The 15,621-nt window shown below is 42.9% G+C and overlaps 1 protein-coding gene across 4 annotated transcripts in view; it reads right to left on the bottom strand.

Moving 5' to 3' along the window:
• The window catches only part of csul (protein arginine N-methyltransferase 5), an 81,242-nt gene extending 66,018 nt beyond the window's left edge, over positions 1–15,224 (bottom strand). For 2 of the 4 annotated variants that reach the window (XM_037422533.2, XM_037422534.2), the window contains exons 1-4: positions 15,032–15,224; positions 8,234–8,352; positions 5,131–5,216; positions 4,084–4,215 (exon numbers count right to left, since the gene is read on the bottom strand). In XM_037422533.2, the coding sequence (XP_037278430.2) occupies positions 4,084–4,215; positions 5,131–5,216; positions 8,234–8,352; positions 15,032–15,120 (426 nt within the window). In that variant the 5' untranslated portion in view covers positions 15,121–15,224. Of the gene's footprint in view, positions 1–4,083; positions 4,216–5,130; positions 5,217–8,233; positions 8,353–15,031 lie in introns of those variants that run through there. The other 2 variants (XM_075892291.1, XM_075892292.1) reach the window with 1 other exon arrangement.
• Positions 15,225–15,621: the final 397 nt, after the last annotated feature.

Below are 15,621 nucleotides of genomic sequence, written 5' to 3'. Positions count from 1 at the left end.
ACGACGTTATCCTAGGATGGGATTTTCTCTCCCGCCACGGCGCCGTCATTCATTGCGCACCAGCAGAAATAGAACTCACGCAATTCTCTTCTTTGACGCCGGCCGACAGTCCATCTGCTGCAAGCAAGTTACTCGTCAGAGATGACACCCAAGTGCCTGCTAACACGGCCACGACGGTGTCGGTCTACTGCGCAAGCCTTTCTGACACCGCTGCATTCCTCTCACCATCTCATCGTGTTTTCATCAGAAAAGGCTTGCTGGTTCCTTTCGCGACCGTGCAACTCACTCACGGCAGCACCACTTTTTTTGTAGTGAACTCATCCCCGTACAGCGTTACGTTGGTGCAAGGGGAATGTCTCGGCAGCGTGGAACCCATCGAAGACGAACAAGTTATGGATCAACCCGATGACATGCACTGCTCAAGTTCTAGTACTCTTAGTGCTGTTTCGACATCTGCTTCATCATACGATGATGTATTCGGTCCCTCCATTCCCGACAACCTTACGCCAGGCCAGCGTTCCCAGCTTCTGGGCCTGTTGGAAGAATTCCGGTCTTCTTTTGATGTCGCCCAACCTTCTCTCGGCCGCACATCCACCGTTACGCATCACATCGACACAGGCACACAGCCACCACTGCGGCAACGTCCATATCGCGTATCTCCCACAGAACGCCATGTAATCAACGACCATGTCGACGACATGCTTCGCCGTGATGTTATTCGACCCTCTAGCAGCCCCTTGGCGTCTCCTGTCGTTCTCGTCACGAAGAAGAACGGTTCTGTGCGGTTCTGTGTGGACTACCGATGCCTCAACAAGATCACTCGTAAGGACGTGTACCCACTACCGCGGGTAGATGACGCGATTGACAGCCTGCAAGGAGCAGAATTCTTTTCATCCCTCGATTTGCGCTCAGGGTACTGGCAAGTGCCTAGGGCTGAGGACGCTCGACCGAAGACCGCTTTTGTCACCCCCGACGGCTTGTACGAATTTAACGTCATGCCGTTTGGGCTGTGCAATGCGCCCGCCACCTTTGAGCGCATGATGGATACTGTTCTGCGTGACCTGAAATGGCACACGTGTCTGTGCTACCTCGATGACGTCGTTGTTATCGCTCCGGACTTCTCGACGCATCTTCAACGCCTACGGCATGTTTTAACGCGTCTGAGTGACGCCAGTCTGCAACTGAACCTAAAGAAGTGCCGATTTGCAGCTCAGCAGCTGACAATACTCGGCTACGTCGTGTCCAAGAACGGAATGCTCCCTGATCCAGCTAAGCTTCAGGCCGTGGCCGAGTTCCCCAAGCCGACATCCGTCAAGGAACTGCGCAGTTTCGTAGGGCTGTGTTCCTACTTTCGGCGCTTCATTCGAAACTTCGGGACTATCATATCGCCGCTGACAAAGCTCCTCTGAAGTAACGGGCCTCTCCATTCGTGGTCATCACAGTGCGACGACGCTTTCACAACGCTCCGTCGTTTGTTGACGTCGCCTCCCATACTCCGCCACTACGACCCCTACAGAGGTACACAATGATGCCAGTGGTGTCGGCCTTGGCGCTGTCCTTGCACAGCGCAAACCAGGTTTCCCGGAATATGTCGTGGCGTATGCAAGCCGTACGCTTACTAAGGCCGAGACTAATTACACCGTCACCGAGAAGGAATGTTTGGCAATCGTCTGGGCCCTTACAAAGTTCCGACCTTATTTGTATGGTCGCCCATTTGATGTCGTCACCGACCATCACGCACTATGCTGGTTGTCGTCATTGAAAGATCTCAGGCCGTCTCGCCCGGTGGGCACTTCGCCTGCAAGACTACGACATCCGTGTGCTGTACCGCAATGGAAGGCAACATGCTGACGCCGACGCCCTGCCACGCTCTCCCTTGACTGACGCCAATGCCCACAACTCAGCGTCTCACCTTGCCATTTCTTCCATTAGCATTCATACCATTGCTACTGAACAGCGCAAGGATCAATGGATCGCCTCACCGATAGACTTACTGGCTGATCCATCCACTCCATCCACTCGCGCGTTGCGTTGTCAAGCCCACCATTTCGCCGTTCGCGACAACCTCCTCCACAGGCGTGACTGCCGCCAGTGGCTACTAGTCATACTTCGCAGTATGCGCTCTGACATATGCGAGTTCTTTCATTCCGATCCGCAATGTGCGCACTCCGGGGTATCGAAGACTTACCACCGCACTCGCCAACGGTACTTTTGGCACGGCATGTACCGCTACGGGCAGAAATTTGTTCGCTCCTGCATAGATTGTCAGCGCTGAAAAGCTTCAACGCAACTGTCACCGGTAGGTCTGCAACCTCTACCTTGCCCTGCCAGGGCCTTTGGGCGCGTTGGCACCGATTTGTATGGGCCACTTCCACTGACGTCGGCGGGTAACCGCTTGGCCATTGTCGCTGTGGACCACCTCACGCGATACGCCGAAACGGCCGCTCTCCCCGCGGCCACAGCGAGCGATGTGGCCTCCTTTCTGCTCCAACGATTCATTTTGCGACACGGTCCACCCCAGGAACTGCTCAGTGACCGAGGCCGCGTCTTCCTGTCTGAAGTCGTTGAAGCCATTCTTAAAGAGTGCAACGTTGTTCACCGCAAAACTGCTGCTTACCACCCGCAGACGAATGGCCTCACCAAATGCTTCAACCGTACGCTCGGCGACATGCTCTCCAAGTACGTCGCAGCCGATCACACAAATTGGGATTCTATTCTACCCTTCGTCACCTACGCATATAATACCGCCCCTCAGAGCACCACTGGCTTTTCATTTTTCTTTTTATTATATGGAAGGCACCCGTCGCGCACCATCGACACGATACTTCCGTACAAGCCAGATCCGTCTGAGTGGGCGCCTATTTCTGCTACAGCCAAGTTTGCTGAAGAGTGTCGAGAGCTTGCAAAGACCTTTACTGCGCACGATCAAGAGCGGTAAAAAAGCATTCGCGCTGACGCCAGCACTACTTCAAAACTATTGCCCAAATACGAAGGCCCCTACCGTGTCGTCAGATGCACTTCCCCTGTCAACTACTTGATTGAACCAATCGAACCATCTTCGGACATGCGCCGTCGAGGACGCGACATTGTTAACGTGGAGCGCCTCAAGGCCTAGCATGACCCGCTCATTGTAACCACCTGTTAGGTCGCCAGGCGGCTCCCTTTTCGTACCCGGCGTACTTGTGGCAAAGCCTTGGAACAGTGGGTCGTCCTCTCCAGTGCCTTCTAGTGGGTCACCCTTTTCATAAGAAGAAGAACAGCTCGTGCAGAGAGTCGGTCCCCGCGTGTATCATTAACGAGTGTCCGCCAATAAACGTCTTAACAATATATATATATATATACATAACTAGAAAAATTTTTACATTACACTCAGCATAATATACAAATAATTTGTGTTGTTAAGGGTGGCAGCAGTCTACTTATGTATGGGCTACTCAAAGCCAATTCAATCGGAAGACTGAATAATTTAAAATAGAATGAGAAAAATCAAAGGAAAAATAATTGTGTGTATGTATCGTTATTTGTCACACTTATACCACAAAGAACCAGACATACACACTAAGAATAATATTAAGTAAGGATGGCCTGCAGTATTTTCACAAGGTTGCATAAGTATTCTATTATATTTTTGAAAGAAGTATTGAAAATTAAAAGGGTAGTATGTTGCTTTTAGGCTGTGTAAGTACTACAGTACTCCTGGTGACTAGCAGCCGTAAGAAAAATCAGACAATTGTAATTTCATGAGGGACTTTTCCAATACAAGCTTCACTCACACTGTTCAACCAGTCTTTGCTGGCACACTAAACTTCATCTCCGTGGGACCATGATGTTATACTTCAGACATACGAAACGCCAACAGTTTTCAACTTTTCCTTCTTGATTAAAATTGACAACTGTTGAATATTCATTAGATGAGAAACTGTAGTTGGTAAAACTTATAGAAGTTTGTCATTTTATATTACGTTACCTTCAACAAATCATTCATGATACCAAAAGTGTAAACCAGCGAGTTAGCTGCCCTGGACTTAGCTATTACAAAGCCTACTATGCCGCAGGCAAAGTTCACAGGAACACTAAGCATACCTGGAAGCCAGAAGAGGCCTTTAAGAAATTGCTCAGAATTCGAGCCAGGTTGACACAATGCCTGCTGTGCACATCCACCATAATAGCTGGCACACCCACATGCGCTGCATAGCACAGCTCCTGGTGTAGCACCTGCGAATACATTGTGGACAGACTTTCAGTCAAGTGGGACGAAAACTTCACAATGATGAATAGCACACAAACTTATCTTACAACAGTAAATTTTGTCATACTCTTGCAAGGTGCTGCACGCAAAGTTTTTCAAAAAGTCAAGTACACAAATTGCTGCATCCCACTTTTGGCGTCACAAGGCACCAACTATCATAGAGTACAATGCAAGAAGGCCATCTTGTGCAGGTTTCACGAGGCCATTCAATTTTCCGATAATGTATGCAAATGAAAGCTTCAGAAGTAGAAGGCCAAAAACAGAAAAAAAGGGTGAGGAGGATATAAAATAGAATGATTCCCCCAAAAGATGAGAGGTGCAGTCCAGGAAATTTCATTATCAACCACTAACTATTTGGGGACAACTACAAAATGTCTCAGCGCTATAAATTAAGAGAAGTTGGGGTTAAGATTTTTATTTTTATAAAATTTAACACATAAACTAACAATGCCATGCTCTCGCAGTATACTTTAATTGCATACACAGCCTACAAAGTTGAATTTTTGAAACTATGAGCTTTTTTTTTCCTGCAAAACTTCTCGGTCAAAAATGAAACAAAAATATTTTTTTTGTTTGGCATCTGTGGATAACTTCCCTTACATAAGATAGAAAGGGTTGTGAAGTGTTTTTGGAAAGCTGGTGGGGACTTTTTAAAGTGAGGTTGTTTGAATACCCAGGTAGACAGAACAGAGTGGAAAATGGTATTGGATGGGGATAAATATCCAGAGTGATTCAAGGGATACACAAAACACACATCCACATATGGCCAGTCACCCTTTTCCCACAAAGAATTCAGACACCCCTATAGAAAAACAAGCAACATGTGCCTGGAAGAAAAAAAAGGAGGAGGGAGAAGCATACCAGCAAATTACCATGCTTACCTTCTCACATGTTCTCCTGAAGGATTCAACATGCGAATCTACATCAATCCATTTGGAAATCCTCAAGGTCACTAAGGAGCTCCAATCTGAAATGCATAGTACATGACGGCCACCTATGAATGCTATGCTGACAGCTAATCATACTTTATCACATTGTTTAACCTTTCCTGTTACAGGAGTCAAGCTTGTAAAAGATAAAGTGACATTTTCATGCTGAATGCCAGCAGCAGAGCATTTTATAAATTTTCAAAGTAGCAGAGACAGAGACCTTGAATGCACGCGGTATGAAGTGAAGCCTAATAGTAAAGCTAAGAAAAGCAATTTTTTGTTTGTATGGGTGATTAGAACAATGATCTAATTCAATAATATAAAAAAATTGTGGGAGAAAAGTGAAATGAACTAGAAAGAGAAGTTTACTCCAAACTAAAGGGCAGCTTTTTAACTTCCTACCACGGTCATCCGATACCAGGAAGATCATTCACACTCCAAGAGTGTGAATCCTCAGACTGACCACATATTAAATTTCCTTTCTCTCTCTCTCTCTCTCTTTTTTTTCACGCCAGCACAAATTGAAGCAGGTATCAGAAGGATGTCATTCTGAAATAGATGGCCGACAACATACCAAAAGCCAGTGCTGTGAACACCACTTTTCATCAAATCTTTGCGATATCTGATGCTATAGAGAAACAAGCACAAAATACTGCTGGCAATGACTGATTCTCCCGCATATAAATATGCACATATATGCCCTATGAAGTGAAGGGAGGGATTACCGCTGCCGTAGCTTTGTGGTAGAGCATCGGATGGGTTATTCGAAGGTAGCAGGTTTGGTCTCTGCCCGCAACAAGTTATCTCTTCCCCACTACTCTTTCTTCCCATTTACATTACAATCACTTCTAATAATGTCTCCAACACTTTCCTTGGCACCAGTGTTTGCTAGTTTTCAGTAATTATGTGCACCATTGGAAGAAGCATGAAATATGACAAGTTCAATGTTTTTGAGCAAAAAAATGCTTGATTAGTGGGTCTCACTATCAGTGTATGTGCGAGTATGTTTTTCACAAGCTGGCACATGATTACCTCAGCTTATTTTTCAACCATGAAGTTTTAATGACAACATTAATGAACTTGACTTGCATAGAGATTGAGATGAACATTGGCTCATTTATTCAACATTGAGGAACATTAATAACATGCATGTCACTACTTCCTGTTAAATAGCAATAGGGGAGCCTTTAACAATTTCTTAAATGGCCTTTTGTGTTTTCCTTCTTTTAATAATGATAGACACAAACCAAAGCACAGATGTGGCAATCCCTCATGCAAGTTATCATAGAGCTTCATTAACAAAAACTATTAAGAGCTCACTTTGATTCCACCAATTTAATCTGTAATACAACCTCCTCTGGCCTCAATAATAAATTACTGAATTTTACTAAAATTACTTCTTTAGAAAAAAGAATAAAACTAGACTTGTGCTCAAATATTTAAATGAGCATTACTGTATTCAAACTCGCTTCGACTCGAATTTAAATTGTTGAAGATTTCGAAGTCATCAAAATAAACAAATAACTATATTAGGCCATATGTAACATTCTGTACAGATGGTCTCACTGCAGTAAAAGGATGCTAAACAGTGAACACACCTATCCAAAAGAAATCCTCACGGCCGCAAAGCCCGACTTCACGGTTAATCAACATATATATCGCCTTGTGTGAATGTTCGGATGCTTCGAATATTGCATTAATTAAATTTGCTTCGATTCGAATTTAGATTATTGAAAATTTCTAAGTATTCCAAACGAACGAATCAATGCCTATTAATTGAAATTTAGCCCCTTGTAAAGGTCGTTTCACTACAGTGTAGAGGTGCTAAGCCATGAAAACACTTGTTTAACTATAAATTCGGATGTAACCCCCTGCAAAAGCGATTTCACTGCAGTAAAGAGGTGCTAAGCCATGAAAACATCTACTCAAGGAATATCCGCACTGCTGCGAGGCCCCACTGATTCATAGGTAAATACATAGATTCATAATTTTTTAAGTTTCAAATTTTTTATGTCGGTTTATATGCTCTGAGTAAATTTTAAGATATAGCTTTTTTCCAGGTTATCACTTGCATTTTACGTAAAGTCAAACTTTGCTACAGCTCAATGTTGTTTCCACTTTGAAATAAAAAGAATAGCCTTTACACTGGCCTTGTCTCAACTTCTAATAATTATTTTTTATTTTAGTTGGGTCATTAGGAATATATTCATTTCTCTTTATAATATGGTATATATACTATTTGAATTCAATTCAAAATTATTCGACCAAAATCCCCATTCACTTCAAAACCACTTTCAACCTGAAATTCCCTATTGCACAAGCCTTAAAAAAAATGCTTGTTGGCCACAGTTTTGAAGAATGAATAATTTCAGTTCTCCTGCGACTGTAGTAGCAACTACACAAAACAGAATTTTTTTATTTTTTTTCTAAATTATCAGATCAAAGAACTGTGTCAAAACATATCACCAGTGGACACCAATAGGTGCAAGCACACCCCCCCCTTATTCGTGAGAGACTTTCTTCCAAGGGCTCCCTTATCCCTGCACATCATTTTTCAAATTCAAAGAAACACTTTCTGCACTGAAGATAGGAGAGGTTAGGGCCCTTTCCATGACATGGTGCAAGGAAGTCAAATCTATGCATGTTCAAAAAAGATTATTTTGCTTGTATCTTGCGAATAAAGTGCCTCTAACAGTCTTCTGAGTCGTTTTAAGACACGTAAAATAAAATAGGTAAATGAAAAAGTCGATACTCCTGCAGCATTCTGGAACAAAAGCTTGGTAGAGAAAGGGTCCACATTTTAACTGCAACATTGGTTGCTGGCGAGCTAGTTATTACATACCGGGGATGAAAAACAGTGCAACAAGATGGAACCAGAAAAAAAACAAAAAGCATGCATACAAAACTGTGTATATTTAATGTGTTTCTTTTTTTTTCTTCTTTTTGTTCTACTTCAATTTGCTGTTTTTCATGCTAGATTAACATTTTCCCCTCTTACTATTACACCAAGGCACTATGAACTATCCATGTGTAAATCAGCAGTTATAACACCCACCTTGTGATGGTAACACAAGGTCTGAACGTGCAAAGGGTGCAGGTATCGACTTGGGATTAGGCTGGAGATGTTCTTGCCGTAATCGTGGATGGCTGATGTCCGTTACCACAAATTTGTACCTGATGGTGTGAAAAGCAAACCAAACATGAGTACATTCATTCATTCATAAACACCATGAAACTACGAAAAAAGTCAATGCAAGCTCCTCTGGGAGTTGCCGAAATAATGTGTAAATGCTAAGCTTGTGCGAATATTCGAAGAATTCAAACTAATATACCAATATTCAAATTAGCTTCGATTTGAATTTAAATTATTGAAAATATTGAAGTATTTGAAACAAACGAATAGATGCGTATTAGTCTGCATGTAACCACCTGTAAAGATGGTTTCACTGCAGTTGAAAGTCTTAAGCCGTGCAAACACACACCCAGGGGAAATCAGCAGTGCCTTGAAGCTTCACTTCACAGTCAAATGAAAATGTTACTCTTGCATCGATTCGTTTAAGTTTAAAAGTTTGTTATACCAGCTTATATGCTCCAAACATAATAAATTTTAATATGTAACATATTTTGCAGGTTATCACTTACACTCTACCGAAAGTCTAATCCTTCTACTATTCAATGTTGTTTCCACTTCCTTTGAAGCAAAAAAAAATTTTTTTAATGGCATTTACAGAGTTCTTGTTTCAATTTTTAAAAATGTTGTGCAGGTTAGTTAGGTCATCAGAAATATGCTCTTTTTTTAAATAATATGTGAAGTATACTATTCGAATTTGATTCGAAATTATTCGACCGATATCGCTATTCGCTTCGAACCTAAAATTAACTATTCACACAAGACTAGTAACTGCTGTTGGTACAATTGCGAGAAAAACTGTGAAAAAGTATTATGAAATGAAGAACAAGATTGCAACATCGAAATGTTAAAACCAGCATGAGGCAACAATTAGTGAGTGCTCTTCGTTCACAATAACATTCGCAACCACACAATTGTATTTCTCACACTTGTGCATCACAACCTTCGCCGACACATTAATTGTTGTGTTGTCAATGTGTTGCAGTAGTTCCTCACTTTGCCCAGCCTTTCTAAGGTACCCTATACTGATTGTTGGAATTCCGGTTAGAGGGGCCCTGAAACACTTTCAAGTACTGGAATAGCTTATTGCTTTACGAATTCAACATCGCAAAAATTTTAAGAATTTGTCCAGTGTTAGTGAAATTACAAAGATTTGTCGCATGCTGCAAATGCATTCTCTCTTCTCTGGTCCCGACGAAAGCGCTGAAAGCTATGCAGGGAGGGATGACAGGGGCAAAGAAAATGCGTCACCCGCGCCTCGTGACCTTGAGCACCTTTTCCTTTTCTTTTTCGAATGCACGGCTTTTTCAGTGTATCGCGTGTGCACGCGTGGACAAGTCCTGGCGTCCCGCGGCAACCTCTGTAACGATCGAGTGCACCATGTTCAAATCAGCCAATGGCTGATAGATGGGCTTGCTAAGAGCGATTTTTAAGCGTCTGTCATTTGTCGAGAGGAGAAAGCAATTTTTAGCTGACTGATAATTTATTGTGAATTCCAGGCCGCGCACTGCACTATAACATTTGGCTCGCGTATTGTCGGTAGCCTGTACTACCGATCGGCAGCGTTTCCTGACCATGCTCAAAAAGTGTTGCAGGGACCAATCAATTTCTTTATGATTGGTCTTGCCTGACAGAAGAACATACACAGGTTTCCTAGCAGGCTAGGTGTTGCAATGATTCAGCACTTAAAGGAAAAGATAGTCATCTTCATATACCTGTGCAAAAAAACTAATTTCTTCTATAACGAATGTGCATGTTTTCTTTAAGCTTTGTACGCTTATCATACCGTGAATAAAAGCCGCATCTTTTCCTGCAAACAGCAGAATGGCAGTAGCCACTGCAGTGGTTAAATACAAGATAGTACCTTCACATGAATATGTACTTAATTCTTCTCCTTATAACCAAATAATTCTTAAATGCTCACAATGATCACATAACCATCAGCTACCACTGCAGAGCCAAGCATAAGAAAGAACCAAAAGCCCCACAATAACGACAGGATGCAGGCTAAACAAAGAGATCCAGCCAACGGATGACTCTGCGTAAGATAACAGGAGTAATTCAGAAATTACAGAAGACTATTAGTATTTATCATGCAACACTATCAAGCTTAACACCTGCTTTTAGACAACCAGTCGTACACGAGGGAATAGAACTTCACCTGTTAACAACGGAGTGTACATGTCAGATTACTGTGTCGAATGTAGAACCACTAATTGTTAGGCATAATCCCATGCAACTACAACTTGTAGTTTCTGTCGGTCTCTCAGTAATGTTATTTTAAGCAGTTCTATTATAATTATTCAGTCACACAATATAGTATTCCAATTATTTTTGGCACACAAAGTATGCAGTGTATGAATGGCACGAAAATGTATAACAGTACAAAAAAACAAACAAGATAGCACATTCTAACACAACAAAAATATTTAGCAGATTCCACATACTGTGGGAATCTATGATAGGCTAAGGATGCACCAGACGTCAGTATTATTGTAATGACGCTTGCTTTACTGTGTGATGATGTGAATATAACATGTAACTTTCGTTAGTGTATTTCCCCGCGCACAAGCAACGCTTGAATATAGCTTGCTGAATCTTAGGAATACAAATGTAATATTTTTTACACTACTGAAACGTGCAGCCAGCTTGGGAAAAACACTTGACGTTAACTCGATGCGACATCTGTGCCGTAGGTTTATTTCATCATCATCAACCTGACTATGCCCACTGCAGGACAAAGGCCTCTTTCATGTTCCACCAGCCAACTTGGTCCTGCGTTTGCTGCTGCCACTCAACACCCACAAACTTCCTAATCTCATCTGCGCACCTAACTTTCTGCTCCCCCTCACCCACTTGCCTTTTCTTGAAATCCAGTGTGTGATCCTTAATGACCAGTGGTTATCTTTCCTTCTTTCCTTTACTCTACGTGCCCTGCCCATGACTGTTTCTTCTTCATTTCAACTATGATGTCCTTAAAGGCCAGTAAACAACCCCAAGGTCCAAAAATTGTTGTAAAGAGAAATATGTGCACTTTTACTTCGTGAACATCCTGTCGCAAGAATTTCATGAATACGTGCTATATTAACAAAGTTACAGGGGCTAGAACGTGTTCAGCTGGTTTCAAATTTTCGCGCAAGCTCGCCACCCTTCTCCTTCAGAGGGAGGGGAAAGTGTGGCCCGTCGTTGTGACTCCGCCCATTTCGGCAAGTTACAACACATCAGCGATTGACCTCATCGGCTAACTCGATCAGTCGCATCGCATTTCCACTTGCAGCGATGCCTGGTTGTTTGTTTACTGTTTACCCGGTTCTAATGCTTCTCGGCAGCCCACTCGTTCGATTTACAGCCGACAACGATTTGCAGCAAAACTGCGTTCCACAAACCGGACATGAAGAGTGGCAGTTTGGGCTAGTTGGTATGACATGACGATAGTTTTAGCGCGAGAAGGACACGCGCTCGTGTTTTTCTTGTCTCTGTCGTCGTTCTGTTCTCGTGCTATAACCGGACATAAAGTTGGCCAGATTTTTCAGGAGCTCAATTTTTTTAGGAGCAGACTGTTGTGCCCTCTGGGAGCAGCAACACAAAACACAATGCGCTTAATAGTGGGTGTGGTGATCAATAGGTGGCACGACAATCTGCTCACTCCCGAGAACTGGGTCAGTGAAGTGTCCCGATTTCGGTGCATGGAGCCTATAGGGAGTTTCGCAACCCGTATGATTGAATAGTAGCTCTGTCATAGCTGTGGGTTGGAACAGGAACTGTCGTTGACTTCACTACTGTTTGTCGAGACCTGGCTTAGACCAAACAACGAGCTGCATGTTGCGTCACGTCGCCGATCACCGAGTTGTCGTCACTGCACGTGCCAAGAGCATTGGTCAGGCATAGGAAAGAAGCGCAGAAATTGTTTTTCGAAGTGGAGGCACGCAGCTTTGTAATATTCAGAAAACCTGATCACTGCGGTCTACTCTACAAATTACCGAGCTTGTTTGGGGGGTGTAAAAAAAAAGTCCGAGCCTGTTTACTGGCCCTTTAACAGCCGTTTGTTCCCCGGTACACTCTGCGCTGTTCTTGTCCTTTAGGGTTACGCCCATCATTTTCCTTTCCATTGCTCGCTGCGTCGTCCTCAACTTTGGTATACATATGTGATGTTTACTGCTTTGTTATAAAATTACATTGCCAGAACTACAACCACAATGGAAGTTGCACCAACCTTTCACCTGCATGTTGTCTTTTTCCAAAGCCATTTCAATTCAAGACATGGCATGGCTCTTTGGTACACTTCACAACAGCTTCGCTTGATGGCACTATGGAAGCTACAGAACTAAAGCCCATGCTAGCTACCGCTTCAAGAACTAGTACTCAACTTTGCTTATAATTTTTCTCCTTTTAACTTGCTCATATAAATGCTGCGTTATTTATTATGAGAGTCTGACAGTCGAGAGAAGTTGTAGATAGAATACAGTTGTTATTTCCTTTGCAAGAATTCCTTCTTTTTCTTAAACAGCACCACCTTTTCAGCACGCCAGTTTTCTCAAGTGAACATGGCGTCCTTGATGTAGTGGGTCAGTGTGTGGCCACAAACGTGCTGCTTGGATTTCCAAGAAAAATATATTCATAATATGACATTGAAATGCACACAAAACCTTCGAAATGTTTCTCCCATACACATTTTGGCTATATAACTTTATAAACACATTACCAAAGCTAGCGAGCAAAACCGAAATTACTTGCAGAGCAAAACAATTGTGCACAAGCCTTGCCTCTATAGCCTTCGCTGCAACGTCAAGATCAGTTGTTGCCGTGTACAGAATAGCTGATAGCATCTCAGAATGCTGGGGTTCAATTTCTACTAAGAACCTGATTTTAACGCAACAGCGTTATAGAGCTCATTTTGCAGAAATTCCAGCATTGGTGTCAGTGCCGTTGCTTGTGAGCGAAAAGTCATCATCTTATGCGTGACCGAAAAATCGAGAACAATGCAAATAAAATAAATCATTAGAAAATCCTGGAGCAGAGGACCGAACCAGGGTTGTTTAGGTCCAAGTGGGAATCAAACCAAGGGTGTTTGCGAGGCAAGCGGATGTTCTACCACACGGCCACGCCTCTGCTTGTTAAAACAGTGAAAAGAACTTCCTCTGCTTGGAAATGCAGTGAAAGTAGCTTTCATGCTTCACAAACACAAGCGCCCTGTATACGTGCTTCACAATGCAACATGATATATTGCAGTAATAATGCATGGTACAAGTGTCCACAGCCAACGGGCATCAAAATGCATTTATCATAATGATGCTGTGGTTTAAAACCAGTGACCCACTACAAAAGGCACACACATTACTGCACCCTTAGGGCCACGTAACGGGTGCATAGCAAGTTCAAAAAGGTTTCATGCATTAAGTGTTTGAAGTACGCACTACGAACAGGATGTCACTATCCCGTTCAACTGTTAAAGGCGAAGCTTTAGGGCCCCCTAATTTTTTCATCTTTGCATTTGTAAAGTCTACGCTGCCAATAACAGTTTCTCTTAACACTCTCATATTTAAGTTATATCTCTCATTGCTGTTCCGAAGCAGATATAAACTGTCAATCTCCTGTGGCGCAATCCCACATAATGCGGCCCGTGTCATACAGGTATGAGCCACACATGCCTTGAGAGAAGGGTTTGACGAGGTATGCGACATGAATTTCACATGATTCGTGTCGTGACCAGATAGTCATATTCCCCAAACTGTCTTACCCTTCCATGCCATTTTTAGTCTACAGCGAGGCAAAGAGGCGATCACGAGAGTAGCACGACATAGGCCGCTAGATAGGTAGATAGAAACGTATAATGTTCCTGGAGTCTGCAATGAAGTTCTTCACATTTAAAACTGCATGAGTGACATTGCATGTAGGATGTTATTGAGTGCATGCAGCGATACGGAGCGTGAAAGCAAGTATATCTTTGCATACAGAGAGTTACAAAAACATCTGAACAAGCCCTGTTTTAGAAGCTGCTCATTCATCTGTGAATGTAGAGTGCATACATTTAAAGGCAGATACACAAAAAAATTACGCATTGCTGCGGTGCGATATCATATAGCGAACACAGCGAAAAACAGCTAAAAGCAACAATTGTCACAAACGAAGACTGTGAAAGAGAAATAATAAAGTCCAGAGCACGCGTAAACATTTAAATGCTGTGGTTGCGCCATAGATATCGCAGAGCACTATCAACGCTACAAAACAAACGGTCATGGTAAATAGGTGAAAGAAATGAAAGCGTCTTCAGCCTCCAGAGCTCTGGATCGCCAAATACTCAAACAAAACAAAAAAATCCCCACAAATCCGTGAGCGGCTTTCGCGAAACGCACAGCGCTTCATGAATGCATGACAACGGTGGTATACGTACCAGGAAATGTTGGAATACTAGGCAAATAAAACTGCGAGATAGGGTTCCAATGACTGGTAATATATTAACACTTTTTTCTTCTGTGATCAGCAATATGAGCCCAGCGAGAGCTAGCCCGCTCCAGTAAAGGATTAGACACAAGGAGAGAAAAGTCGGTGAAGCGTTCCATTTTAAGCAGCTTTGCAGCACCTTCCAACGCTACTACAAGTGTGGCAGTTTGGGCAAGTCAAGACAATAGTTCGTATCCTTATTGTCTCTTAAAGCTACTACAAAAGCAGTTCCAATGAGGAGCCATAACAGAACACTTCCCAATTTGATTGCGAAAAACTAACCCAGCGTTTCCGGCATCAATGATCGCTTCTGGCAGGTCCGAAACGAAGTGCAGGTCCACTCCACAAGACACACTGACCCGAGTGTCCATGCTTAAACCTTTATACTAGCCACTATTATAACAACGCCTCTGATTCGAGTGACAGACTGGGCTATGGTGGCCACAGAACACCTACCAGTGGTGGCTAGACTGGGGATTTAAACGACTGACAACATGTGCTCCTCTTCATAGTTGCCAGATGGCGCAAACCTCAAACTGCCAAATTAAACGCCGCAAAAGCCAAACGTAGACAAATGCCGAAACTTGAAGTAGCCCAAAAATAGCCCCAATAATTTGTTTCTTTCGAAATTATTTTTGTATTGTGAAAATACCTTCCCGCCAGTTTTTCTGCCTATTAGTTTTTTTTTTTAGTAACCAAAGATGCATTTGTTGTTTTTCTTTTTTTTTTGTCACCGTGTACCACACCTTTCCTTCCTCCGTGCCGTGTACAGTGCGAATTACTCTGTTTGGTCCACGGTGATGGTGACTTTGGGATGTGTAAAATGTTTATTGTCACTTGGAAACGCAAAAATTTCCGCAAAATAACGGAAG

This window comes from Rhipicephalus microplus, chromosome 4, assembly GCF_043290135.1.
Source record: "Rhipicephalus microplus isolate Deutch F79 chromosome 4, USDA_Rmic, whole genome shotgun sequence".
In the NCBI taxonomy this organism is placed as follows: domain Eukaryota; kingdom Metazoa; phylum Arthropoda; class Arachnida; order Ixodida; family Ixodidae; genus Rhipicephalus; species Rhipicephalus microplus.
Note: the sequence above shows the minus strand (reverse complement) of the source record. Positions and strands in the feature narration are given on the sequence as shown.